Source organism: Somniosus microcephalus, chromosome 19 (assembly GCF_052327205.1).
Source record: "Somniosus microcephalus isolate GS21.2 chromosome 19, FLI_Smic_1.0, whole genome shotgun sequence".
Taxonomy (NCBI): domain Eukaryota; kingdom Metazoa; phylum Chordata; class Chondrichthyes; order Squaliformes; family Somniosidae; genus Somniosus; species Somniosus microcephalus.
In genome coordinates this window covers 37,568,441-37,595,142 of record NC_141005.1, presented here as the reverse complement: position 1 = coordinate 37,595,142, position 26,702 = coordinate 37,568,441, and the positions used below count along the sequence as shown (strand labels likewise).

General features: G+C 45.3%; 1 protein-coding gene across 1 annotated transcript in view; it reads left to right on the top strand.

The window, feature by feature from the left end:
* The window catches only part of rad9b (RAD9 checkpoint clamp component B), a 67,459-nt gene that overhangs the window by 18,592 nt on the left and 22,165 nt on the right, over window positions 1-26,702 (top strand). Inside the window, exons 4-7 of the mRNA XM_085961584.1 lie at window positions 1,984-2,098; window positions 2,736-2,835; window positions 3,315-3,421; window positions 4,308-4,414. Of these exons, the coding sequence (XP_085817710.1) occupies window positions 1,984-2,098; window positions 2,736-2,835; window positions 3,315-3,421; window positions 4,308-4,414 (429 nt within the window). The remainder of the gene's footprint in view (window positions 1-1,983; window positions 2,099-2,735; window positions 2,836-3,314; window positions 3,422-4,307; window positions 4,415-26,702) is intronic.

Here is a 26,702-nt window from a genome sequence, read left to right as displayed (position 1 = left end):
GTGAGCTACTGTGATCATTGAAAGGTTTGCGCCACTGCAGCCTGGTCCTCCTGACAACATCCCTGCTTGTGCCCTCCTGTGCAATGTGCAACCAGGCTGCATTGGTCTCCTGGGGAGGTCTCTTCAGCCCATTGGGAGGGAAGTGAACCTCCTTGCATGCTGTGACTCCCTCTATAAGCATATGGAGGAAGTCATGGAAGAGCCTGGGTGCAGCCGTGCACCTTTGTGCAGTGTTTGTCAGTGTTTGCAGCACCTCAATGCTGTATAACACTTGACCGCACAACTGTCAAAATCAATTTGGACATGGTCCCTTTAAGGAAACCGGCTGATGACGCATCATCAGATGACATCATCAGACCCACTTCCTTTTAATTGGCCAGGAACCTTGCACGGCGGGCTTAACAAGCCCAATCAACGGAAAATCACTTGGAGGAGGCGGGAGGAAGATGGGTGCGGAGTTTGTGGCCACTGTCTGCTCCAGCCGCACCGGACTCGCCACGGCTGGCGAAATCGCGGCCTAATTTGCACCAACGCTAAAACACTAACAACATTTTAAATACTTACTGCCTCAAGCTTACACAAACCACTGCAAGTGTCAAAAGCAAAATGAAGCACCTCCTTCCCCCTTTGCACCGAATTCCCACTACTTACCAAATTCCCAACTTCCCACTCTGTTCACAATCCACTGAGTTAATGTTGCGATCTGTGGTCACGCTCTGTGCTGGAGGGCACAATGGTCAACATTTGAACTTTTTGATAGATGGGGTCAACACTGCTTTTTGAAGGACGTCCAGAAGGTGTGCTTGAGAAGTACTTGAAGAAATCTGTTTCCGGCCTGATTTTCTTGAGTTGATGCACAGAGAATGGAAACTGGCAAATGTCTAAATTCTTCCCCTGGAGAAGAACCAGTGTAAATATTGTGTTTTTTTATTCATTCCTGGGATGTGGGTGTCGTTGGCAAGGCCAGCATTTATTGCCCATCCCTAGTTGCCCTCGAGAAGGTGGTGGTGAGCCGCCTTCTTGAACCGCTGCAGTCTGTGTGGTGAAGGTACTCCCACAGTGCTGTTAGGGAGTGAGCTTCAGGATTTTGACCCAGCAACGATGAAGGAACGACGATATATTTCCAAGTCAGGATGGTGTGTGACTTGGAGGGGAACCTGGAGGTGATGGTGTTCCCATGCGCCTGCTGCCCTTGTCCTAGGTGGGTTTGGGAGCTGCTGGAAGTCTTTACTGGAAGTCTAAAATTTTAATTTGGACTTATTGCATGGTCTGGATTTGTATTATGTGTTAGTTTATACAGGTTGTTAGAATCCCATTGGCTTGACTTGTGTATTTCAATGATAGTATATAACTGTGCCAGCTCTGTTGATGAAGTATGGTATTGTCTGAAGACATTTATTTTTTAAAGAAATGTTGTGTTTTTTAACTTTTTGATCTTTATTCCCCTATTTTTATGTATGTATTCAAACTTGACATCTTAGTGGATATTGAACTCCAAACTCTAACCATAACAAGTTTTTAAATGAAAAAAGCATATTTGTGACTTACCGGTCATTACAAATTCTGTTCCCCATGGAACTTATTTACCAACCTGAAACCTTCTAAAGCTTTGAGTGAGATGGTTTGTGTACAGGCTACTTGGGTTGGTTGGTAGGAACCATACTTGTTGCTGGTTACGTTGTTTTTATTAATTTGCTGTTTTATTCCTCATACGCTGAATGTTGTGCTAATGCAAATGCACCATCTACAACAGGAGCTGAGAACTGATTAACTTACTCTCACCAGTGCCTAGTTAGCCTTAATGGCATCACTGGAACTTGAGCTTGTGACCTGCTTGTTAAATGACAAACATCCATTGTGTGTATCATTGGGTTGGTTGGTTGAGGTAGACATCTGCCACTTATGCTACGTGATCACTTAGCTGGCAGACTCCTGCTTCTAGGCTCTCTTGCTGGCTTTATCAATATGCTAATTTTTTTCCAGTATGTTCTTCCTATGTTTCGATGCCTAACTACATTAGAGAGGAGTATGGAGAAATGCAAGATTTATGTGAATTCACAGGACTGTCGTGTTGTTTTTCAGTTCTGCTGCAAGCACGGTAGGAAAATAGTTTATTAAGTCTATCACATGTTTTTACGGAGTATGTGGCATTAGTGATTGAAGGATATACAGCAATTATGCATTCGGTCTGTATGCAGCTTGTCTTTATTCTAAAAACAGTTCCAATTTCTTAAGAAATGTAGAGGAAATGTGGTAGCTAATTTGTGCATAGCAAGGTCCCACAAACAGCGATGAGTTAAATGACAAGATAATCTTTTTTTTAATGATATTGGTTGAGGGATAAATGTTGGTCAAGAAAGCATGAAAACTCAGTTTAACACCTCATCTGAAAGATGGCACTATAGACAGTGCAGCACTCCCTCAGTAGTACACTGAAATGTCAGCCTAGATTACGTACTTGGGTCTCTCAAGTGCTGCCTAAACTCATGATCTTCTGACTACACTTCAAAAATACTTCATTGGCTGTGAAGCTCTTTGGGACATTCTGAGGTCATGAAAGATGCTTTTTAGTTGCAAGTTCTTTCTTTAACAGTCCTAGAGATAAAAGGACAGAACTCTGCTACATAGTCCCCTAGAACGTGTCAGTGTTTCAAACAGTGCTGTTGATACATTTTATTTTACCTTTTTCACTGGTTTTCATTGCAAATCGTTTTCCGTTTTACAACTTCTTACAGGAATTACTAAAGCTCACAATCTGGCATTTCAGGAGTGCGAGTCCCTTCAGGCTGTGTTTTCAAAGCACTTGAGCCCAAATGTATTGAGATCCCAGGCAAGGTAGGGGTAATCATGCACTTATTCCAGTGGGAATATACTGTTGTTGTATTATCGTGCCTCGAAACAAAAACAGACAATGCTGACTAGTTCTGTTGAAGGGTTCCATCTGAAATATTAACTGGTCTGTTCTCTCTTGATGCTGAATGACCTGTTGAGTGTTTTCAGCATTTTCTGTTTTTATTTCAGATTTCCAGCATTTGCCGTTTTTTGCTGTTTATCTTGAGTTGGGGCCAAGTTGTTCCTTTCACCAAAAATGTAAGAGGGACACCCTTTATTCACTAATTATGAACCACTAATGAAATGTGGGAATGCATGATCTTGAAAGCAACAGAGATGCTGTTGGAAAATAAGTGAGAACTTTAGGAATATGGGAACACTACTAGAAGAAGAATAAAGTAAGGGAGAGAACATATCTTGAGAAGCAATAGGCATTTTATTTGAAACAAAATGATGAGGTGTGTAATTTAATTTTCTTAAAGGCTTCTGGCTGATATAGCCATTCATTTTCCAATGTCTCAAGAGGAAATTACTTTGATTGTGACTCCTATGAGAGCTTTCTTCAAGAGTTACGTAGATGAAGACAAAGGCAAGTCATTTTAAATTAGTTGTCACTGCTATGCAAAATTAATAGAGAGTTTAAATTATTTCTATCAAGTAACAGAGACAATGGCCTAGAAATTCGGTGGAGGCCCAAACGGGGCACCAAGCTCACCTGGGCACCGGAATTACCGCTGCACTCGGAGCCGTTGCGCCCGCTGGAAATTCAGCTTGTGCGCTCCAAGAGGGACGCGGGGCGCTGCTCGAGGTGCCCCGCGTCCCTCTTGGGGCGCTGAAACTGAATATCGCAGCGCAACGTGCCGCAGCGCCACACGCTGCGGCACGGCGCGCTGCGGTACTGCAGGCCTTCCTCCGCTTCTTAAGGGGGAGGGGCCTGCACCAGCGCGATGACCGATCGCGAGTGCCGGCAAAAGAGCCCGGCACCGAGGAGAAGTGCCGGGCTCTCGGGACACAGCCGGCACTGCCCGGGGGGGGGGGGGGGATCAGGAGGCCGGGGACGGAGGTGCTGGCAGGTGGCCACCGGAAAAAATGGCCGCCCCGCACCTCCACCTTAGTTTGTGCCACTGCTGCCACAGGTAGGCCCCGTGAACCGGGCGCGACTTGCGAACGGCGCTACAGAGGCGGGCGCTACCAAATATCACGATCGGGGTGGTAGCGGGGCGCTGCGCACACCGATGACGTCATCGGTGGTGACGCAGTGCAACAGGCTAACGCCGCCATTAGCGCCCCGCTAAATATCGCGGGAGATGTGGCCAGTGGCGCTAAAGCCACTGAGTGCCCTCTTTAGGCGCTAACTGGTGGCGCAGCCCACCGAATTTCTAGGCCAATAGCTTTTAATTCTGTCCTTTATTATGTTATTTTTTCACAAATTTGAGGTTTTTAATTTACTGTATACTCTTCTTGTTAATATACAGATTTCACAAAGGTAATGCAAACTGAAGTGAGCTTAAAACCCAACGAGTTTGAATATCTTCAGGTTGGAGTTGATTCTGAGATTACGTTTTGCTTGAAGGAGCTTAGGGTACGGAAATTTATATTGCTGTAGTGGATTGATGTTTCTGAATGTGCTGTCACAGAACCACTCAAATGTTTTAAGTCAATTGATGCAAAAATGCAGACTAGTTTTGTGCATGTCTGAAGTACTGATTTATTTTAATATAAGAATATATGTGAAATCTGTATATTTACCCCACTTTTTCATTGGTCTTTTGTGGCTGAAGAGGCATTTCTCAGGTGTAAAATGGGTGCAATGCGGACAAATTTAGCAGTGGGACGGCCCCGCACCCCATCTGCATGTGCACTTAAGCCACTACTAAATTTGTCGGACCCTTTTTATATGCATCCCAGGCAGCCACCCAAAACAGGCGTTAGACCACTTGCATATGTTAATGATGGCTCTAATGCCTGTTTAAGGACCTCTATGGTAAATTTGTTTCCAATGAGCGGAGCAGGTGCTCAGGCTTCTTCAGCGGCCGCAAAAGGTAAGATTTAATTTTAAAAATGTTTTTAGCTTTCCTGTGGAGCAAAGAGGAGCAGGAGTATTCCCCCGACTCCACAGTCCTCCTCTCTCCCATTGCTCGCTGCAACTCTTCCCCCCACCCCACGCCGATCTTCAGGCCACTGCTGGTGAGGCAAGCGGCCTGACATTCATTCTCTTCAAATGCACAAGCTGCCTGTAGAGGTGCAATAGGCACCGGCAGCTTGTTTAAAAAAACGTGAATGAGGCCCAAGGGACAATTTTGTGTTTGACTCGGGCCTCCTGATTGTGGCGCCTGCTGTCAGCGTGCTACTGGTTATGGACCCAAAAACAGGCCATAACCAATTTTCATCCCATTATCTTTCCCCCTGCTAGGAAGCACTTGGCATTCACTTGATGTTTCTTACAGTGGTGTAGCATTTGAGGAATTGGGAACTCAAGTGGAGAAGGGAAAAGTTGAATCTGCATCTTACTGCTCTGCAGTGCTGTATGTAAGCAATACATGTGTCACTATTCCATGGTTGAAGTAATGATTTATAACAGTCTACAGATTTTTAATTAGTTCATAGTGCTTGTATAGTATGGATTTATTTCAAAACAAAATGCAATTCTAGGCTTGACCTAAAGGTTTAGATTTCATTTTTCTTACTCTACATTTTTTAGGTATTTCTTCCTAGTTGCAGTATTCCCATTTAATACGATTTGGTTCACTAAAATATATATTTTTGAATGTTTCCTACTGTTTAGCTGTCCCAGTTTCCTGTTAACTGGGAGGGTCTGATGCATGGTCTTCTCCACAACTTTTGTTGATGATACTTCATATCAGCTGACAGGAGAAACACTTTGGGGACGATTTTCCTGCAGGTGTGGGGAATTGTCGGGTTCCCCGAATGTCGGGGTTCCCACATGAATGTAAATGGGTCTGCCAGATTGATGCAATTTTCCCTCAATTGGCCAATTCATTTCCAGTGTGTGGGAACCCTTGCTAATTGACTATTTCCTGTCAGAAAGTCGCACAGTATGATGTCATCATTCGTGGTGCTTTTAAGGTCCACAGCAAGCATTGCTTCCTCTGCAGGCTTCCAAACGAACCATACAGGATGGCAGAGGAGCCTGCAGCAGCTGTGGCCAGTGCCAGACCCCGAGCTGCCTCCAAATTCGACGAGGCTTCACTGCAGGCATTATTGGATGGGGTTTGGGCCCACAGGGAGGTCCTCTTCCCTAGGTCAGGGAGGAAGAGGCCTCCCACTGAGACCAAGGCTGCAAGGATGCAGGTGACAGCAGATGTCAACTCGCTGGGAGTCACCAGAAGAACCTGGATACAGTGTCGGAAACGATTCCATGACCTTCACCGTACAGGAAAAGTAAGTATGAAGTTTCCATCACCCTCAAACTGATCCCCATTGCCTTTCCCCACCAGCACTCAGCTTTAGCACTCTCTTCCTCCACATCCCACTTCACAGTCACATCCATGCACCCTTACCCATTCCCTCTCTCTCTATGCTCACATTCACATAACTATTCCACCATGCAGCCCTCACACTCTCTCTCCCTCTGATGCTTTGAACACAACTGACAACACACAGGGAGGGCCCTTGGTCTTGCAGCCTCACACCATCTTTGTCTCCCTCTAAGTATCTATGCTATGCAATCTCTACACTCACTCCTTCATTCTCACTCAAACTCCACTTGTCTCCCTCATTGCAGGAAAAGAGAGCTCACAACAACAGAGAGCGAGCCAGGACTGGAGGAGGCCCACCCTCAATAGCCCACCTGACCCCCTGGGAGGAAGGAGTGCTGGAAATTGTCGGGGCTGATGTGGCTGTGGAAGCTGGGGAAGGAGAGACAGGGGCAGTCCCACAAGCTGGTGACAGAATAGTTTTCCATCTCTCTCATTGACATAGCATGAGTCGCTGTTATGATTCTGAAGCTACATCATTTGGACTTATGAACATCTGCAAAATCCAATGTGCATGTAACCTTAGCATCACATCTCTAACTCCTTCCTTTACTCCCCCACAGGACCATCCAGAGCCCCCGTCCCCACTGCGGAGGAGGAAGAGGCTGAGCAGCCAGACTCCTCAGAGGAAGCTCCAACCTCTGAGGGCGCAGCGTCAGCAGAATTCAGCGCACCCAGCACCAGCGCAGACACTCACACCTCGGTGGGATCTTTGCGAGATAGAGTAGTGTTGTCACCTGGTGTATCACAGCTTGCAAGTGAGCATCAGCAGATGGTGGAGACAGGGACAGCAGTGGAGAGTCCTCGTCGGAGAGCGCAGAACTCTGCCAGCTCAGCTCAGCTGCATGTCGACCCTCTGCCTCTGGGTCCATCCGCAAGAGAAGAGGTGATGGATCTCCATGCACAGATGCAGGAATGTCTGGCAGGTTTTATCTCCAGGGTCGCTGCGAGTGTGGAGCAGATGGAGGAGTCCATAGCGAACATGAGCAGAGCCTTTGTGGAGTCATTGGCGCATGAACGCATCACCACGGAAAGGATGGCAACCTCCGTGGAAAGGATGGCTACAGTAGAGGAGAGGATGGCTATGGCCATGGAGGAGCTATGTCGCCAGAGTGTTGAAAACATGGTGAGTGTTCAGAATAGACTGACATCTCTGGAGGAGCGATGGTCAGCTATTGAACAGAGAAACCAGACCTTCATGGCAGGCCCTCTGAGTAGGACTGCCATTGTAGAAACGGGTCCCCATGGCCCCCCTGATGTGCAGCAAGCTGCTCTTCAAGCCACTTGCAGGCACTGAGGGGGACCTGACCCATGAGAGGGAGGTTGGTGGCAGACCTCAAGGAAGTGGGGGCTCCTCTCCAAGCGCTCACACTTCCATGCCACTGCAGAGCCCTCGGTCAGAGCCCCGCCAGAGTCCACACCCAACGGAGATAGAGGTCTCAACCCGTGCACAGCCGCAGGAGCAGCAGACTGCTGGCGAGCCCTCACAGGCTCGCCATCCCAGAGGACGCCCGCCAAAGGTGTCGAGACAGGAGCAGCAGGAAAGTGAGCAAGGGGCCTTCACATCTGCTGAAGCCACAGGGGAACCACTACACAGGAGCACGCGTAAGAGGAAAATAAAGCACTAATAGTCACAAGGGTAGTCACTTGGGTGAAATGTGTTTATTTGAAAAATGCTATCAGCTGGTTATTGTAAATAAAATTTCTGATGACAACTTCTGCAGTTGTGGCGTGTGTCATTTCGCAAATGGGGCTGGAGGTCCTCTAATGCCAAGAGGGGAAGGAAAAAAAGGCCTCCCATGCTTCTGGTAGGTGCTTCAGTTGAGGAAGTGCTGAGTGAGGGTGGCGAGAGGGGCTTCCCAGGAGCTAACACTGGAGAAATGTGTGAGGCTCCAACCTTCCACAGCTGTGCCTAAGCCTGGAACAAGTTGCCCCAAGCCTGAAACAACAAGGTCCTGCAACCTACAAATGATGTCTGATTAAATCTCTTCTTTCCTGATTGACCTGCAGCTGATAGTCAGCAATTCGATATTGTTCACGCCAGGTTTCATCAGCGGGGTTCTCACCAGGCTTGTTTAACGTAGGAAAAGGCTGAAAATAGCAAGGGCCTCTTAAAATGGCATTATAGATGCCAATTATTGGTGATTAAGGTGCCTGAAGACCACTCCTGCCTCTTGCGGGCGGGACTGATTCGGGTCGGACAGAAACGCCTGTATGAAAATCGGACGGGGTGGGGAATCAGGCAGGGGGGATCGTGACCCCCTATTTTTGCAATTTCCCCCCCTCCCCACATGCCTGAAAGCCCGCCTAATGGCTCCAGGAAAATTGGCCCCTTTGTGTGGTGCCATAATCTCCCATTTGAATTTTTTTTTTTAAAGTGTAATTTGTTTTTAAATTGTCACATGCTCAGTCATTGAGGCTCTCCATAAAGTTGACTAGATAAGAACCATTTTCATAGAGAGTTACCAAGTCCAAAAGTCAGTTAATGGTGGGATAAAGACTGAGGGAGGCCCAGATACTCCTCCCCTCCAATCGCGTGAGCATGTTACAACCAATGTTCCCTTTAAGCTGCAAGGCTGCGCAGCTCTCTGGACCTCCCAAGCAGCCAGCTCGCCAGCTTTTCAAAGCGAAAAACCGCGCATGCGCTGTGTTTTTATTGGGCGTGCAGCTCCTTAAAGGGGCCACGCAACCCCCCAAAAAATTAACGGGAACATTGGTTACAACCTACCCGCATCAGAAGTACCTGAACCTGCCTGTGTGTTTCTGGATTCAGACTAATATGCATGAGGTTGTTCAGCGCAGGGCTTCCACATGATTATTGGTGCTTGATCAGTCAGAGCAAGAATTTGTTGTGCAGCTGCTGATAAAGGCCTGCAGCAGCTAAAAGGAAAAAATGTTTCTTTTCATTGTGGCTGCATAAATTGTCTGTGGAAAATGGCCAACAGGAAGTATAGGGGCCACTGAGATAATGTTCCAGCTGGTGTCGGTGAGGAGGGAGATTCCAGAGAACATGGCAGGAGGTGACAGATGCAGTCACTGTCAGTAGCACTGTGCAGAGGACCTGGTAGAGCGCAGGAAAAATAACTCCGTGACATCACCAAGGGTGGTAAGGTATGTGCATGCACTTCAACAACATAATACTACACTGCACCACTGTAGAACTGTTGCCTCCCATCCCATGCATTCCTTATTGTTGCTTTAGTTTACCATAGGTGTCCCATCACAATGCATTCATCGCTTCCTATAACCTTGCTTTTGCAACACCACCTCCTTCGTTTACCTCTTCTGACTCCTTGATATCTAGCACTTGAATGCTGCAAGATTTTGTAAGACCTTTGCCAACAAATAGCACTCTGGTATATGGGTCACCTATAAAGAGAATTGCACCTAAAGGCTACTCATCTAAACCTCTAGAAAAAGAATGCATGTAACAAGAGAGAAAGGAGTAGGCCTGGCCACACTGCATTTTCTCATCAGCTTGGAGGAACTGGCCCCACAAATAATGGGCCATGACTTGGATGAGGAGGGAGAAGCAGAACACATGGCTCCTGATCAAAGTTCATGAAACACTATTCCTTCACTCTATGTGCTATTCAACAACAACAACAACTTGTATTTATATAGCACCTTTAATGTAGTAAAATGTCCCAAGGAGTAATACGTCACAGGAGTATTATAAGACAAAAAAATCTGACATCGAGCCACATCAGGAGAAATTAGGGCAGGTGACCAAAAGCTTGGTCAATGAGGTAGGATTTAAGGAGTGTCTTAAAGGAAGAAAGAGCGGTAGAGAGGCGGAGAGGTTTAGGCAGAGAATTCCAGAGCTTAGGGCCTAAGCAACAGAAGGCACGGCCACCAATGGTTGAGCGATTATAATCAGGGATGCTCAAGAGGGCAGAATTTGAGGAGTGGAGATATCTTGGGGAGGGGGGGTGGTGGTGGGGGTGGGGGGTTATGGGGCTGAAGGAGATTCATAAACTCCAGTACTTATCCCACAGTTCGAATTCACCAGCTGCTCATGACAGCACTTGGGTGACAACTGTTTGACCAAAAGCAGAAATGAAGATCTGTGGCTAACACTGTTTTTCCTTTTTGTTTCTGCAGGTGTGCAAGAAGAACCAGAGTTAGGGCCTGGAGTTACCAGGGATTTCACATTGCATCCCATTGCACAATCTCATTCTGGCAAGCAGCAGTTTGGGAGGGTATGGTAGTGTAGTGGAAATGTTACTAGACGAGTAATCCAGAGATCTGGAATAATAATCCAGAGAATGTGAGTTCCAATGGCAGTTCGTGAATTTGAATTCAGTTTTTTAAAAACAGGAAATAAAAAGCTGGTATCAGTAAAAGTTACCATGAAGCTTTCGAATTGTCATAAAAACCCACTGGTTTATTAATGTCCTTCATTTAGGGAAGGAAATCTGCCGTCCTTACCCAGTCTGGCCTATATGTGACTCCAGTCTCACATCAACATGGTTGAATCTTAACTGCCCTCTGAAGTGGTCTAGCAAGCCACTCAGTTGTATCAAACCGCTACTAGTTCAAGAAAAAGGCCCACCACCACCACCACCTTCTCAGGCCAACTAGGGATGGGCAATAAATGCAGGCCTTGCCAGAGACGACCACATCCCAAGAATGAATAGAAAAAAAAGCCCCTGTACATTAAAAAGAGAGAAATTTAGCAAGTTAGGATGAAACAGCATGATAGGTGCAACACATGTGCCCAGGATCGGATGCAGGTGGTGCAGAAAGAGCAGGAAGCAACTGTCTGGAGGGTTATGCTGCATCCACTCACAGTTGCTGAGGGAAATAATCCTGATCTCTGAGGCCAGTTTTTAAAACGGGAGTGCCTATCGAGCAAGACAAATTGCTTGAGTCATTGGGGGATCTGTCTTATAGGTTCTATCATGTGATGGCTAGTATAGAGACTTCGTCGGCAGGGATTAGTGACATGGAGGCTACAAGCAAGTGTAGAGCTGAAGTGGATGAGAGTGATGGTGTTCTCTCCCGATGGAACAACATCCAGACCATTTTGATCTCCACCTCAAATGATCAACAATGCATCAGAAAGTGGGCAGGGCTAGACTACCCTCGCAGGTGTGGAAGTGCTGCAGTCTGAAGCACGGCCATCTGGTGGCCATGCCTTCGGAGGGTAAGACCCACCTAGATCCCAGGGGTCTGTCACATAAGCTCATCTGCCAGCCATTTGACAGGCTCCAAGCATAGGGGTAGCACTTTAACGAAGCACAAAAGTATGTTCAACTTGCAACACATATACACACTGTTGGCAGGCAGTGACATTAAATTCAGAGTATATAAACTAAAAGATGTTTGCTTTGCATGTACAACCTTCCTGTACAATTTGTTTTTGGTGGCTGGAGAACAACATGTTCACAAGAGTGGTCTAGGCCTACAGGTGGTATTGGGAAAATTAAGAATTTTTATTTATTCAAGGGCAAAGGGAAAGGTGTAAGGTGGACTTGTAATGGCAGACTTGCAGGTTGATATATAGGAGAAGGTATCTCTATCAAAGTCTGCTGAATAATTCTTGCAGTTGCCAAAGGTACTTATGTGGCTGCATCGTTTGCTTCTTCAGGTCCTCCCTAGTTTGTCAGAGAGATCTCAATCCAGGGATCCCATGTGAATGCCTCCTTCAAAGGCAAGGTTGTGGAGAATGCAGCAGACCATGACATTTTGGCTGCCCTGCTGCAGCAAGTTAACCAACTTGGCCACAGCCTTCTTGGTAAATTTGAGCCTATGAAGGGATTATTTCTCTGTAAGGTCCACATAATTCCATTGGACACAATGTGGCAGATTTTCGAGTTGCTGTCCGGGTGTAAAACTGGTGTTGCGGATCGACTGTTCATTAAAGAAACTGCTTAATTTTCATTTCCATTTTTCCATTTCCAGTGTTTCGGGGGGAACCCGACCATCCTCCCCCTGGCCTAGCAGCGAGAAGTCATATTCCCTAGCAGCTTAGGGCTGCGGATGCTGGGTGAATTTAAATGTTTTAAGACTGAGATCGATAAATTTTTGTTACGTTATGGTATTGAGGAATATGGAACAAAGGCGGGTAAATGAAGTTGAGGTACAGATCAACCATGATCAAATTGAATGGTGGAACAGCCTCTAGGGGCTGAATGGCTTACTCCTGTTCCTACGTTCCCAGAACCCATCCCAGTGCCCTAGGAATCTGAAATGGAAAAAGAAATCAGAAATATAAACAAAATAGCAATATGATAATTCCCCTTCTCAGATAAGGTAACTTTGAACAAATGGGAACATTTACAGTCTGATATTTTAGTTAAAAGTGTTGGCATGGTTGGTTCAACATTTTGGAACAGCCTTTTTGTGCCTTGGGAGAAGGGGGAAACTGTTCAATTTCCCCACACAGTTGAGTTCCCATGACTGTTGTGGGAAGCCACCAGGTGGAGGGTATTTGCTTCCTCCATGGTGTTGAAGGCAGATACAGGGAACAAAAAGATGACATCTTTTGGTTCAGGAGATAGCAGCAACTTGAAAGTTCAGAAACAGCTGGCTACACAGTATTGTCAGCCAGTACTGAATCCAGGATTGAAAAGGATGCTAATTATTGCTGACTGTATAGAGCTGCTTACTGACGTTTGCAGTGTGGCTCCCTGATGAGATAGGCCTGAAATAGAGAGTCTCCAGGAGACTTTGTGAATAAGATTAAAATTAGGCTTTGTCTTACAAGGTAGGAGACTATTTGATAAAGAAGAAATATACTTTACATTGAGAGTACTTTTAATGATGTAGTCTTTGTCACTCTGGATTTAATTAATACCCGCGGGAATAAAATAACAGATTGTCAACAGTGCTAAAACTCCTACATTTTTTAACAGATTCCTTTGCAGATTTCGAATTGAACAAGGCTGTTTAAATCTATGTTTTGTATTTCAAAATTGACTCAACTGCCGCTCCTGTTTCTCACCTAAAAATGGACGACCGGCAGAGGAAAATTAGGTGGGCACCTTGGACATCCCTTTGACGCCCAATTTTCAGGCAGGCCTTTAAATCAGTGTTGTTCAATAGAAATCACTGACTAGCCACATGTGGCTATGACGATACCATTTTAGCCATATGCACTAATTTTTAGTAGAAAATGACTTGCATACCATCACAATACTGGTAACGGTACTTCACGTGTATATTTACTTAGCAAACATCTATTGCCGCCTAGTAACCAAGGAAGTAAAGGTCTCAATGATCAAAAACATTCGTACACTCTGCTTTTCATCTTACCATTTTATCATCGAACGCGCAAGAAGGTTAAAGTACACGTTGTTATGTTCATAAATAAATAAACGTTTTCATTATGAACAGCTAGCTTGAGCTAGTCATTTATTCAGCCATGTGGACTAGTGTACAGGCATCCATCTTGACTACTGCCTTGTGGGTAGCCAGTGCATCGTGGGTAGCCCCACTACTTAAACATACAGCTCCACCTAGTGTACCATTCTAGAATGACATGTTACTGATCATTATATCCCCCTTCCTTAGAGGTTAAACAAAATCAATATCAATCAATCATAACGACATAAACATCTTCACAACAGTCAACACATTTTCAAAGCTTTACTTTATGAACTCTAAGCTTTTCATTCTTTTATTATGGTTTTCTTTGTACTCAAAGATTAAGTCTATCAGGCTTTTTTACTTCACGTGTGGATCTTCTCAGCACAGATAAGTCTGATGTGTTTTCATGAGAGCCTGTATGTGTGTTTGTGTTAGATTGTTCTGGTGGTGAGTGACAAGATTCAGTTGCGGCATTGTCATTGATTTGCTCTTGGATAGTTTCTTGTGTTTTCAGGAGGGAACGGCGGTTCCTCCTGAGAATCTGTCCTTCCTCAGTTCTAACAGTGTATGACCTTGGTCCTACTTCCTCAAGAACTGTAGCTTTCCTGTTCCATGCATCTGGATCCTCAATCCTGACAACATCATCCCTTGTCAATGGTTTCAGAGTTTTGGATGACTTGTCATAGTGTGATTTCTGTTTCAGCTTTAACAGTTGAAGTCTCTGTCTCAGTTCCTTACTCTGCTTTTCTTTTGCACAGCAGGGTAGCATGGTACGCAACTTGTGACCTATTAGGAGTTCAGCAGGTGAAGCACCAGAGTCTAAAGGTGGGGCTCGGTAGCTCAGCAGGATGAGATAAGGATCAGACTTGCTTTCTGTTGCTTTCTTCAGTAGCTGTTTGAGAACTTGAACACCTTTCTCTGCCTTACCATTTGACTGAGCATACAGAGGACTGGATGTGATGTGTTGAAAGTCATAATGTGCTGCAAACTGTTGCCACTCCTTACAGTTGAAACACGGACCATTGTCGCTAACGGCAATCCTGGGAATTCCATGTCTGGCGAAGATGGATTTAACATGCATTATGACACTGCTTGCTGATGTGCTTGAGAGCAGCGCCATCTCAGGATAGTTAGAATAGTAGTCAATCACTATTAGATAGTCTTTACCATTCAAATGAAAGAGGTCCATACCAACCTTTTGCCATGGTGCTGTTGGTAAGTCAGCTACTATCATTGGTTCCTTTGCTTGTTTGTTTTGATGTTTCTGACATGTCTCACATATACCTATCATGTTCTCAATGTCCTTATTTATGCCAGGCCAATAAACAGTGTCTCTTGCTCTCCTTTTGCATTTTTCAATTCCGAGGTGTCCCTCATGAATCCTTTTGAGTATGTCTTGACGTAGAGCCTGTGGAATGACTATTCTGTTCTGTTTTAGTAATAGTCCACTTGCGACACTCAACTCTGACCTGATGTGAAAGTACTTTGGACAGGAACCTTTTGGCCAACCATGATGAATGTTCTCTATTACTGTTTGTAACACTGTATCTTTTACTGTTTCTTCTGCTATTTGCTTTGATTTTGTGTTTGACACGGGCAGCACAGCAGTGACCATACTCACATGAACATCCACGTCTTCCTCAGTAGAGCTCACATGACTCATTGTGGGTGCTCGGGATAGTGCATCTGCTAACACTATGTGTTTGCCTGGTGTTTAGATCAGTTCAAAGTCATATCTTTGCAGCTTCATCATGAGTCGTTGAATCCTTGGAGACATCTCATTCAGATTTTTTTTTATGATGGCAACCAGTGGGCAGTGGTCTGTCTCAACTGTGAAGGTGGGAAGTCCATATATGTAGCCATGGAACTTTTCTAGTCCAACTGCCAAGCCTAGACATTCCTTTTCAATCTGGGCGTATCGACACTCAGAGTCAGTCATAGACCTGGAGGCATAGGCAACAGGCTTCCAATCTTCACCCTCTGCTTGTAGCAAGACCGCGCCTAGGCCATCTTTTGATGCATCCATTGACACTTTGATTCTCTTTGTTGGGTCAAAGAAGGTGAGTACAGGTGTGGTTGTCAGCACTGTTTTGAGGTTCATCCACTCTTGTTCATGTCTTTCTGTCCATGCGAACTCATTTGTTTTATGTAGCAGGTCTCGCAGACAGGCTGCCTTGGCTGACAAGTTAGGAATGAACTTTCCAATGAAGTTTATCATCCCCATGATGTGTAGCACTCCTTTTTTGTCAGTGGGCCGGGGCATTTTGAGTATGGCGTTTACTTTTTCCATATCTGGCTCTATTCCTTTACCAGATAGATTATCTCCTAGGAAAGTGACTTCCTGGATGCCAAACTGACACTTGGCTTTGTTGAGCTTCAGTCCATTCCGGCGTATGCTCTGTAGCACTTTAGTCAGTCTCTCATTGTGTTCTTTCAGTGTGGAGCCCCAGATGATGATGTCATCAACATAGACCCGAACTCCTTCCAGACTTTCAATTATGTATTCCATTGCTTTATGAAAGATTTCAGATGCAGATATTATCCCAAAAGGCATTCTGAGGAAACAATACCTGCCAAATGGTGTGTTGAAGGTACAGTATTTGGTGCTCTCTTCATCCAGTTTTAGTTGCCAAAATCCTTGTGAGGCATCGAGCTTTGTGAAGTACCTGGCACCTGACATTTCACTGGTGATTTCTTCTCGCTTGGGAATCTGGTAGTGTTCACGTTTTATGTTTGCATTTAAGTCCTTTGGATCCATGTATACTCTTAGATCATTGTTCTTTTTCTTTACACATACCATGGAGTTAACCCAGTCTGTTGGCTCTTCGACTTTCCTGATGACTCCTAGTGTGGTCATTCTGTCCAGTTCTTTATTGAGCCGGTCACGCAGGGGTGCTGGAACTCTCCGTGGAGCATGTACCACTGGCTGAGCATCCTCCTTTAGCTGGATCTTGTAAGTGAATGGTAGAACTCCAAATTCTTTTAACACATCCTGGAAATTACTCACTACAGAATCCACTGAGTCATCTGGTCTGCTTATGGCACAGTTTATACGGTAGACTCTCTTGACCAGTTCTAAGTCCTCACAAGCTTTGTCACCTAGTAGTGAATCAAGTCCTTCAGCCACAACAGAAAACATGAGATGATGCACTTTGTCTTTGACTGTCACTTTAAGTCTGCATACATCTAAGCTATCTATTTTCTGTCCATTATAGTTCTTCAGTAGTACTGACTTTTTCTGTATTTTGAGCTTTTCTTTCATATTTTTAATGTCACTCATACTGATTAAGTTTGCTTTTGCGCCAGTGTCTAGTTTCAATGTAACTAATGCTCCATTTACCTGCAGTGGCATCATCTATTTGTCCTCTTTTACTGCATTAGCTTTATGTTCAGCATTGTCCATTCCTGAAGGCTGCACATTTTCTGTATCCTTTTCTATATTGTCACATGACACCATTCCTACAAAAAATGTCTCACTTAAATCAGTGTCCTCAATCACATTGACTTGTTGCCCTTTCTTTGTTTTTACTTTTGAAAAGCATTGTTTGGCAAAGTGATTCTTTCCATTACATTTTGTGCACATTTTTCCAAACGCTGGACATTGTCTTGACTGGTGTTTGTAACCACAGCGTTTACAATTAAAAACTCCATCCTCCGATTGCTTTGCATTTCTGTTCTGCCCCTGTTTCTTCCCCTTGTAGGACACAGCACCGACAGCAGCACAGTCACTCATTACAGTCGCATAATTATTAATTTCACTGTAAGTCTTTGCGTGCTGTTGAGCTAGCTCACTGGCATGGCATATTTTCACAGCATTCTCCAATGTTAGTTCAGTTTCTCTCAACAGACATTCCCTGACCTTTTTATCATGAATACCAAACACAATCTGGTCACGAATCATGGATGATTTCAGTTCAGAGAAATTACATGTCTGTGCTTTCAGTTTCAGATCGGTCACAAAGCTATCAAAAGTCTCATTTTGCTGCTGCGTCCGTGAACGGAACACGTACCTCTCATAGGTCTCGTTCTTTTTGGGAGAACAATGTGTATCAAACTTCTTCAGCACATCGTCCATCTTTTCTCTGTCCTCTTCTTGATCAAATACAAACGTATTAAATACCTCTATTGCCTGCGGGCCTGCAACCGTGAGCAGTAATGCTATTTTCCTTGCGTCTGGCATCGTACCGAACCCGATGGCGGCAATGTAGAGTTCGAATTGTTGTTTGAAAGTCCGCCAATTGCAGTCGACATTCCCCGTGAGTTTCAAACCCTCCAGTGGCTTCAAAGTCTCCATGTCGCGTTTCATAATATTCAGCAGATATTACCAATCCTGGTACCATGTTATGTTCATAAATAAATAAACGTTTTCATTATGTACAGCTAGCTTGAGCTAGTCATTTATTCAGCCATGTGGACTAGTGTACAGGCATCCATCTTGACTACTGCCTTGTGGGTAGCCAGTGCATCATGGGTAGCCCCACTACTTAAACATACAGCTCCACCTAGTGTACCATTCTAGAATGACATGTTACTGATCATTACACATGTACATATGCCATGCGACTGAGTATTGCCATGACATGCAAAACAATGTTGTCTATTACTCATTTTTATTTATTAATCGGCAATACAATTTGCCACATCTGGATTCCTAATTTGTCACATGGCTAGTGACCAATGTATTGGATAACACTGCTTAAATATGAAAATTGTCAGTTGTAGGACCCCGATTACCATTTTCATGTACAAATGGGCTGAGTGTGTGCAATGTATGGTAGGCCCGGGTGTTTCGTGGCCTAACCAGTGGTCCAACAGCTTGGGAAATTGGAGAGATTTTCTGAACAGCCCGAAGGAGTAGGTGAGCTCCTCCAAGCCCCACTAAACTGCAGCGGCTCGCTGCTGGCTCATTCTCGCCCCCTGGGATTGCCTCAATCCTCACCCGCCCCCCGCAAAAGAACCAACCTGCTGGCCAGCTCAGCAGAAGCTGGCTGTTTTTCAACCTTCCAAAACTAGCGAGCTGCAGCGGAGTGTCTGTTTAGTGCCAGTAGCTTGCAGGTTAAATTCAAATGTGGCCCAAACTTGAAAATAGTTCTGCACTCTCGATGGTGGCTTTGGACGGGCAGCATGGTGCACTGTAGACTATGCACAGGTTTTGGCCAAAGTTAAAATTACACCTAGTATGTCTAAAATAAATCATAGACCCAACAGTAATGCATTCCTAGTAATCCTTTCTTTGCTATGGGAAAAGTTACCTTCTCTAGGTGTAACTTTTAATGATTCCTCTGGCCACACCAATAATGTAACCATTTAAATCTGTACACTCTTAAGGGTAAAAATTTTCTAAACCCCAAAAATGGGCGTGGGGATTGCTGTATGTTCATTGCATTGCAGGCAGCACATTAAATTGGTGCTGCCTGCACATTTACATGATTTCTGCATGCTGCCAGCACTCCCCGCTATGTTCATTGGCTACATGCATCAGCAGAGCTCCCGAGTGGCTAGTGTTGTATCCGTGTGTTAATAGAGACACTGAAGGCAGGAGTTAGTTTCACAGGTGTTTACTGAACAAAGTCTGGAGGTGAACTAACTGATACAACACAATATACAGGCTTATATAGCCCGAGTGGCCATTACCGGCATTACAGTACACAGGGGCTCTTAAAGGCACATACACTACAATTCCTCCCCTTTTAGCCAACCAGTACATAATATTTTAAGTAATCATTAATTACATGTTACAAGAACAATAATCTACACATTGCTGCAGTTAATCAATTATAAGTCAGTCTCTCTGGAGGCTTCCTGACTCAGTCCGGATAACGCCTCGGTGGTGTAGTAGTTTCTGGTGGTGTAGTAGGTTCTTTTGGCAAGGCTGATTCGGCTTGAATGCCAGTGTCGGGTTCATCTGGTTCCAGTATCACCGGATCGGAGGTAGATACTATGGGTATCTCTACTTCATCATTAGGCGTATAGAGTTGTGGTGTAGGTTGTTCCTTTTTGGATGACTCTATGATCTGGTCAGCATGGCGCCTTATTATGCTTTCTCCAATGTCCACGGTATACATCAACGGTCCTAGTCGTGTGCAAATAGTTCCAGGCTGCCATTTCTCGGTACGGTAGTCCCGGGCCAAAACTTGTTGACCTATCTGGAAGGTTCTAGTTGGCCTTTCATTCATGCCTTGAAATTGCCAGTTCTCCACGTCCCTTCTGATGTTTGGCTTGATCAAATCCAGCCGGCATCTTAGGCTTCTATTGAAGAACATCATGGCGGGAGTTTGGTTTGTAACCATATGTGTTGCATTCCTGTATGCAAACAAGAAGTTATCTACCTTATGCTGAAGTTTTATGTCTTCATTACCCATGGCCTTTATGGCCTTCTTGAAGGTCTGGACAAACCTTTCAGCCAATCCATTGGTGGCGGGATGGTATGGGGCGGACGTGTAGTGCTTAACCCCATTGTTTTTTAAGAACTTCCTGAATTCTTCGGACACAAATTGTGGTCCATTATCAGAACAGATCTGTTCAGGCAGCCCATTCCTGGCAAATATGGTCCTTAATACTGTGATGGTTTTTTCCGTGGTGGTGGAGTACATCTTTATTACCTCCGGCCACATGGAGTGTGCATCAACCGCGATTAAGAACATTGAGTCCATAAATGGACCAGCAAAGTCGATGTGTACCCTTTGCCATGGAGATGAGGGCCACTCCCATGGATGTAGAGGGGCTTGTGGTGGAGTGTTTTGGACCTTCTGGCATCCTAGGCAGCTCTTGGTCATTTCTTCGATGTCTCCATCGATACCTGGCCACCATACAAATGCCCTGGCTAGGTTCTTCATTTTCACTCCACCCAGATGCTCCTCGTGAAGCTCCTTTAGCACTTTATCCTGGAGTTTGGGTGGAATCACCACTCTGGATCCACACATCAAGGTTCCTCGGCACACTGACAGCTGTTCTCTTCTTTGCGAGAATGCTGGCAACAGTCGTTCACCATGTGCTGGCCATCCCTTCACTGTTAAATCGTAGACCCGTGAGAGAGTTGGGTCATTTCTCGTTTCCCTTTCAATGGCAGAATTTGTTACTGGTAGACATTCCACTATGGTAGAGTGGAACATCTCCACTGGGTCTACTGTAGGTGCCTCTTCTACCATTGGCAACGGTAGGCGCGATAAACCGTCAGCATTCCCATGCTGTTTTGATCCTTTGTATTCTATGTCATATTGGTGTGCCCCTAGAAAAAGGGACCACCTCTGTAGCCTTTGCGCTGTCATAATGGGAACGCCCTTTTTAGGGTTGAATATGGAGATAAGGGGTTGATGGTCAGTCAACAAGGTAAATTTTTGTCCGTGTAGGTAATGGTTGAATTTCTTCACTTCCCAGACCAGGCTGAGTGCTTCCCTGTCGATTTGGGCATAGTTACGCTCAGCTGAGTTCAATGAGCGTGACGCAAAAGCTATCGGCTGTTCCGAGCCATCAGGGAATCTATGCGATAATACCGCTCCTACGCCGTAAGGGGATGCATCGCACGCCAGTCTGATTGGCAGTGATGGGTTGTAATGAGCCAAAACTTCCTTGGACGTGATTAAGTCTTTGCATTTATGGAAGGCACGTTTACAGTCTTTGCTCCATTTCCAAATTACTCCTGTTTGTAGCAGTTCATTAAGAGGGTGCAGAAGAGTTGATAAGTTCGGTAAAAATTTTCAGGTGCTGGGGCTTTTATGACCGCTTCAATTTTTTCAGGTGACTTATGCAATCCTTCCTTATTAATTATGTGGCCACAATATGATATTTGTTTCTGGAAAAATTCGCACTTGGGGCGATTTGCTCGTAAGCCCCGTTCTCTCAACCTAGTGAGCACCTGCTCCAAATTGGCAAGGTGCTCGTTGTCGTTTTCTCCTGTTACAAGGATGTCGTCTAGGTAGCATTGAGTCCCCGGAATCCCTTGGAGGACTTGCTCCATAGCTCTTTGCCAGATAGCTGGAGCTGATGCTACTCCGAAAACCAGTCGATTGTACTGGTACAGGCCTTTGTGTGTATTTATCGTGAGATACTTTTTAGAGGCCTCTTCAACCTCCATCTGTAGATATGCCTGTGCCAAGTCAATTTTGGTGAAACGTTTCTCTCCGGATAGTGAGGCGAAAATATCTTCTATCCTTGGAAGAGGATACTGTACCATGTGAAGGACCGGGTTTACAGTCACCTTGAAGTCTCCACAGATGCAAATTTTTCTCTGTTCTTCAGATTTATCATTATTCAATGTTTTCTTCATGACCGGGACGATGGGTGTTGTCCACTCGCTCCAATCTATCTTGGATAATACGCCTGCCTTTTCCAAATTTGCAGGGCAGGTTGAGAAACTGGTTAAAAAAGCATACGGGATCCTGGGCTTCATAAATAGATGCATAAGCAAGGAAGTTATAATGAACCTTTATAAAACACTGGTTCGGCCTCAACTGGAGTATTGTGTCCAATTCTGGGCACCGCACTTTAGGAAGGATGTGAAGGCCTTAGAAAGGGTGCCGAAAAGATTTACAAGAATAGTTCCAGGGATGAGGGACTTCAGTTACGTGGATAGACTGGAGAAGCTGGGGTTGTTTTCCTTAGAGCAGAGAAGGTTGAGAGGAGATTTGATAGAGCTGTTCAAAATCAAGAGGGGTCTAGACAGAGTAGATAGAGAGAAACTGTTCCCATTGGCAGAAGGGTCGAGAACCAGAGGATACAGATTTAATGTGACTGGCAGAAGAACCAAAGACGACATGAGGAAAAACCTTTCTTATGCAGTGTGTGGTTATGATCTGGAATACACTGCCTGAAAGGGTGGTGGAGGCAGACTCAATCGTAGCTTTCAAAAGGGAATTGGGTAAGTACCTGAAGGGAAAAAAATTTGCAGGGCTACGGGGAAAGGGCGGGGGAGTGAGACAAGCTGAAGTGCTCTTGCAGAGAGCCGGCAAGGGCTTGATGGGCTGAATGGTTACAGCACAGAAGGAGGCCAATCAGTGATTCTATGCCAGAATCTCTTCTGACTTAGAAGCTGCAGACGGTGTAATCGGACACTTACATTCTCCTCCCGCCTCATCACAACCCAATCCTTGTCCCTTTTTCATTTCAGATACCCAAGAACTGTAGCCCTCCCAGTCAGTGGAGGAAGAGGAAGAAGACAGTGAAGATGAAGAGACTCCATCACTCGATCTTACACCCGTAGCCACTAGATCAGACTCTGACACTGAGCGTATTGTAGAGGCTAGGATAGAGGAGGAATCTGCATGTGGTGAGACAACAAGCACAAGTGCACAGCAGCCAGGGCAAGAGGAAAGGATAGCGCAGGTGCCAGCTCGCCGGAGAGCGAGGTCACACACTAGTTCTGCTGCAGAGCAGTCAGATGACATCTTCATGGCCAGGCTACAGAAGAAGGCTGTTGGATGTACATAACCAAATGCTTGGTGCACTGGAAAGCCTGTCAGAAAGCCTACGCTCAATGTCAAGGAGCATGGAGGAGTCCACCAACTTGGCACAGGGCTTTGTGCAGACCTTGGAGCCTATCCTTTACAATCTGGAACGGGTGGTCACGTCCATCAGCACACCTGTGGAACCCACCATAATGCAGCGTCTGATGGCTAATGTCACAGCTTCCATTGCAGCACAAATATCACATTTCTGAGTGCTACAATGGACTGCTGCCATCATGGCTCTGGATACCACTGTTCAAAGGGGCTTCCAGGGTGTCATCAATCTTTTCTCCAACAGATCAGTAGGATTGCTGAGGCGCCGCCCCGGGAAAGTGGCAGTGGCTCCATGGAGCACGGACCTGCTGCCCTCAATCAGGTTAAAAGCATTCTTGCTCCCACCCCTGCTACTCCACCAGTGCTCTTGCTGTTGCCTGTCAGTGAGCCAGCCCAGACTGCTGCAGCCGAGATGGTGCAGTCTGAAGCCGACCCTCTAGGCCCAGAGCTGCTCAGCGTTGCCCTCCAAGGCTATTTGCAGTCTCCTCAGTTGGAGGTCAGCAGCCTCCCACCACCCATGCTGCAGCCACTGGAGAAGCACCTTGTAGGAGCATTAGGAGAGGCAAAGGCACACGGAAGGCGGGCACTAAGGGAATGCACAAGGGTGGTTAGTTTTTTTGGCATTATGTAATGATTGAATTTGTAAATTTGGATTGCAAAGTGCATTTTCTGGTGGTTTTTATTTTTGTGTTGTCGGAAAGAGGGCGATGTAATGATCAGTGATAGAGGAAAGGTAAAGAGTGTGGGACTGTTGGTGAATGGGGAGGTGTGGTTGAGGTTACTGCTATTGCTCATGAATTATTTGATCATGTAGAGCCCAGGCAGAAAGGGGCTGTCTACGTTGTATCCTCCCTCTCTCTTCCTGTTCCTCCACTTCCTGTTGCTCTTCCTCCTCGTGCTCCTGCTCCTCAGCTTCTTGCCTGATAAGTGGTGGCAAGGGCTGTTCCCTCATAATGGTGAGATTATGCAGCATACTACCACGCATAATGATACCCACTTAGCAGATACTGCAGGGCTCCTCCAGAGTGGTCCAGGCAGCGGAAGCGTTGCTTGAGGACGCCAATGGTGTGCTCTATAAAGTTCCTTGTGGCAGCATGGCTCTCATTGTAGGCATACTGTGCATGTGTGCGTAAGTTCTGGGCCGGAGTCATGAACCATGTCATGAGTGGATAACCCTAGTTGGCCAGTAGCTGGCCTTGATTTGCCATGGTGGGTCAAATACAGGTTGCACAGAGGACTGCCGCAGAATGAAGGAATCGTGACTACTGCCAGGATAACGGGCATTCACCTGCATGATGTGATGTCTGTGGTTGCCTACCAGCTGCACATTGAGGGAGTGGAATCTCTTTCTGTTCATGAAAATGGCCAAGTTCAGATGAGGCACACACAAGGCAATGCTCGTACAGTCAATTGCACTATGGGGAAGCCTGCAACTTTGCAAACCTTCGTGCTCGCTCCGCTTGCTTGTCTCTGGCAAGAGGGAATGAGAAGAAGCTGTCTCTCTATGCATAGAGAGTCTCAGTGACCCCCCTTATGCTAGCAGTGTACTGAAAGCTGCGAGATGTAGCTTGTATCTCCAGCAGCAGCCTGGAAGGAGACAGGTGCATAAAGGTTAAGAGCCACGGTTACCTTGACAGCCACAGGCAATGCAGATTTCAGTCACGACCTCTTTAGTGAAGCGAAGACGTCTCAAGCATTGGTCCTTGCTGAAGTTGAGGTCAGGGAATTGCTCCCTAAAGACCCTCTGTAGACATGGCCTTCTCTTGAGAGCCCTTCTCCCTCTCCTCCTCCCTCTTTTAGCAGCTTGTTCTTCATTCTCTGAGTTATGCTCAATTCCAAGAGGAAGGCCTACCAGGCCACCCATGTCTGGAAGTAACTTGTTTCAGCACAAGCTGTTAACTCAACAAAAAAGTACTTCAGCACTAGCCACACTCCTCCCGGTAGAGAATTCAAACTTACTGGAAAGCTCCAAAAATGCATACAATTGCACCAGCAGCCAGAAAATATAATCCAGTGACTAACCTGTAAGTAGAAGCTTCAATGGACTGAATTACCTTTTCTCGTCCTTGAGTTTTCATGTATTCCCATGTTGGTTTTTGTATCGTTAAAATATTTAATAGAATTCATCTAACAACAGGTTTTGATGCCTGGGATAGAGGGGAGACTTGATTGAGGTGTATAAAGTTATGAGGTGCCTAGATAGAGTGGATAGGAAGGACCTATTTCCCCTAGCAGAGAGATCAATAATCAGAGGGCATAGATGTAAAGTAATTGGTAGAAGGATTAGAATGAGTTGAGGAAAAAAAAATTCTCCCAGAGAGTGATGAGATTCTGGAACTCGCTACCTGAAAGGATGGTAGAGGCAGAAACCCTCATCGCATTTAAAAAGTACTTGGATATGCACTTGAAATGCTGCAACCTACAGGGCTGGAAAGTGAAAAAAAATGGCTGCCCGGCACCTGCCCTTTAATTTTTGCGACCCCGGCCGCAAAACGCCCCCCCGACCCTCTAGGACATAGCGTCCGGCAGTAGGTCAGGGGGCGCAAGCCAGGTTTCCGGCCATGGCGCTGCATACGGCGATGACATCATTGCCGGAGGTGCAGCGCCACGGGGCGCTACCGGCTACTGCCGCCGCTAACCTCCCGCTGAATTTTGCGGGAGGCATTAGCGGTGCCGCGCCCGGGCGCTAGGTGCTTTGCGCCCCATTAGCGCCCCCTGGGGCGCTAACAAGAGGCGCAAAGTAACCGAATTTTTCCCCCATGTATTTTTTGATAGAAAAAAATTGTTTAGCATGGTTATAGCAAACAAGATGTCAAAGATTGTTTTAAAGTTAGCTAGTGGGTTGGCAAATGTTACCAACATCTCTTGACTAATGATAGATTGGAATAGGAGCATTCGGTATGTCAGCAGAGTTCCAGCAAAGGGGGCTCTCATGAAACTATATCATTTAATTTCCATTTAAAGCACAGCTCTTTTACAATATTGCATATTTTTTCTTTCAGCAACGCAAGAAAAAACACTTTAATCAACATTTCTAATTTGTGCATTGTAAAGTTATTTTAAGTACTAACAATATTTATTTAAATTAGTATCCCCTATATGTAATATTTTTAAAACTCCAAGTCTTGAAACCTTTGAAATCTACACATGGTGACAGAGTGCTTATTTATTATTTCTACATTTACATTGGTTTCACAGTTTCTACATAAATCTTGCCTAACTGAATTTATATAAAGTAAGTTGCATATTACATAGAAAACATATTTTAAAATTACGATTGTTAGCACGAATTGTTATTTTGTTTATTATTCATTTCTTAAAATTCTCCTGTTCTTAAATCTGTTTGCAACAGGACTGTGTAGCAATGTGCATCATTCTTAAATATGCAAAACAACCTCATTGGTCCTGTGGTAATAAGTTGTAGCTTTAGTTGTAATTTTTTTGACAATATCTTGTCATTTCTACTTGTCTCCCAGTGATGCTGACTCTTGATTCCACAGGCACCAGCAGCCTTCCAGTACCTTCCTCAAGAATCTATAATTCACGTGTAGGCCTACATAAT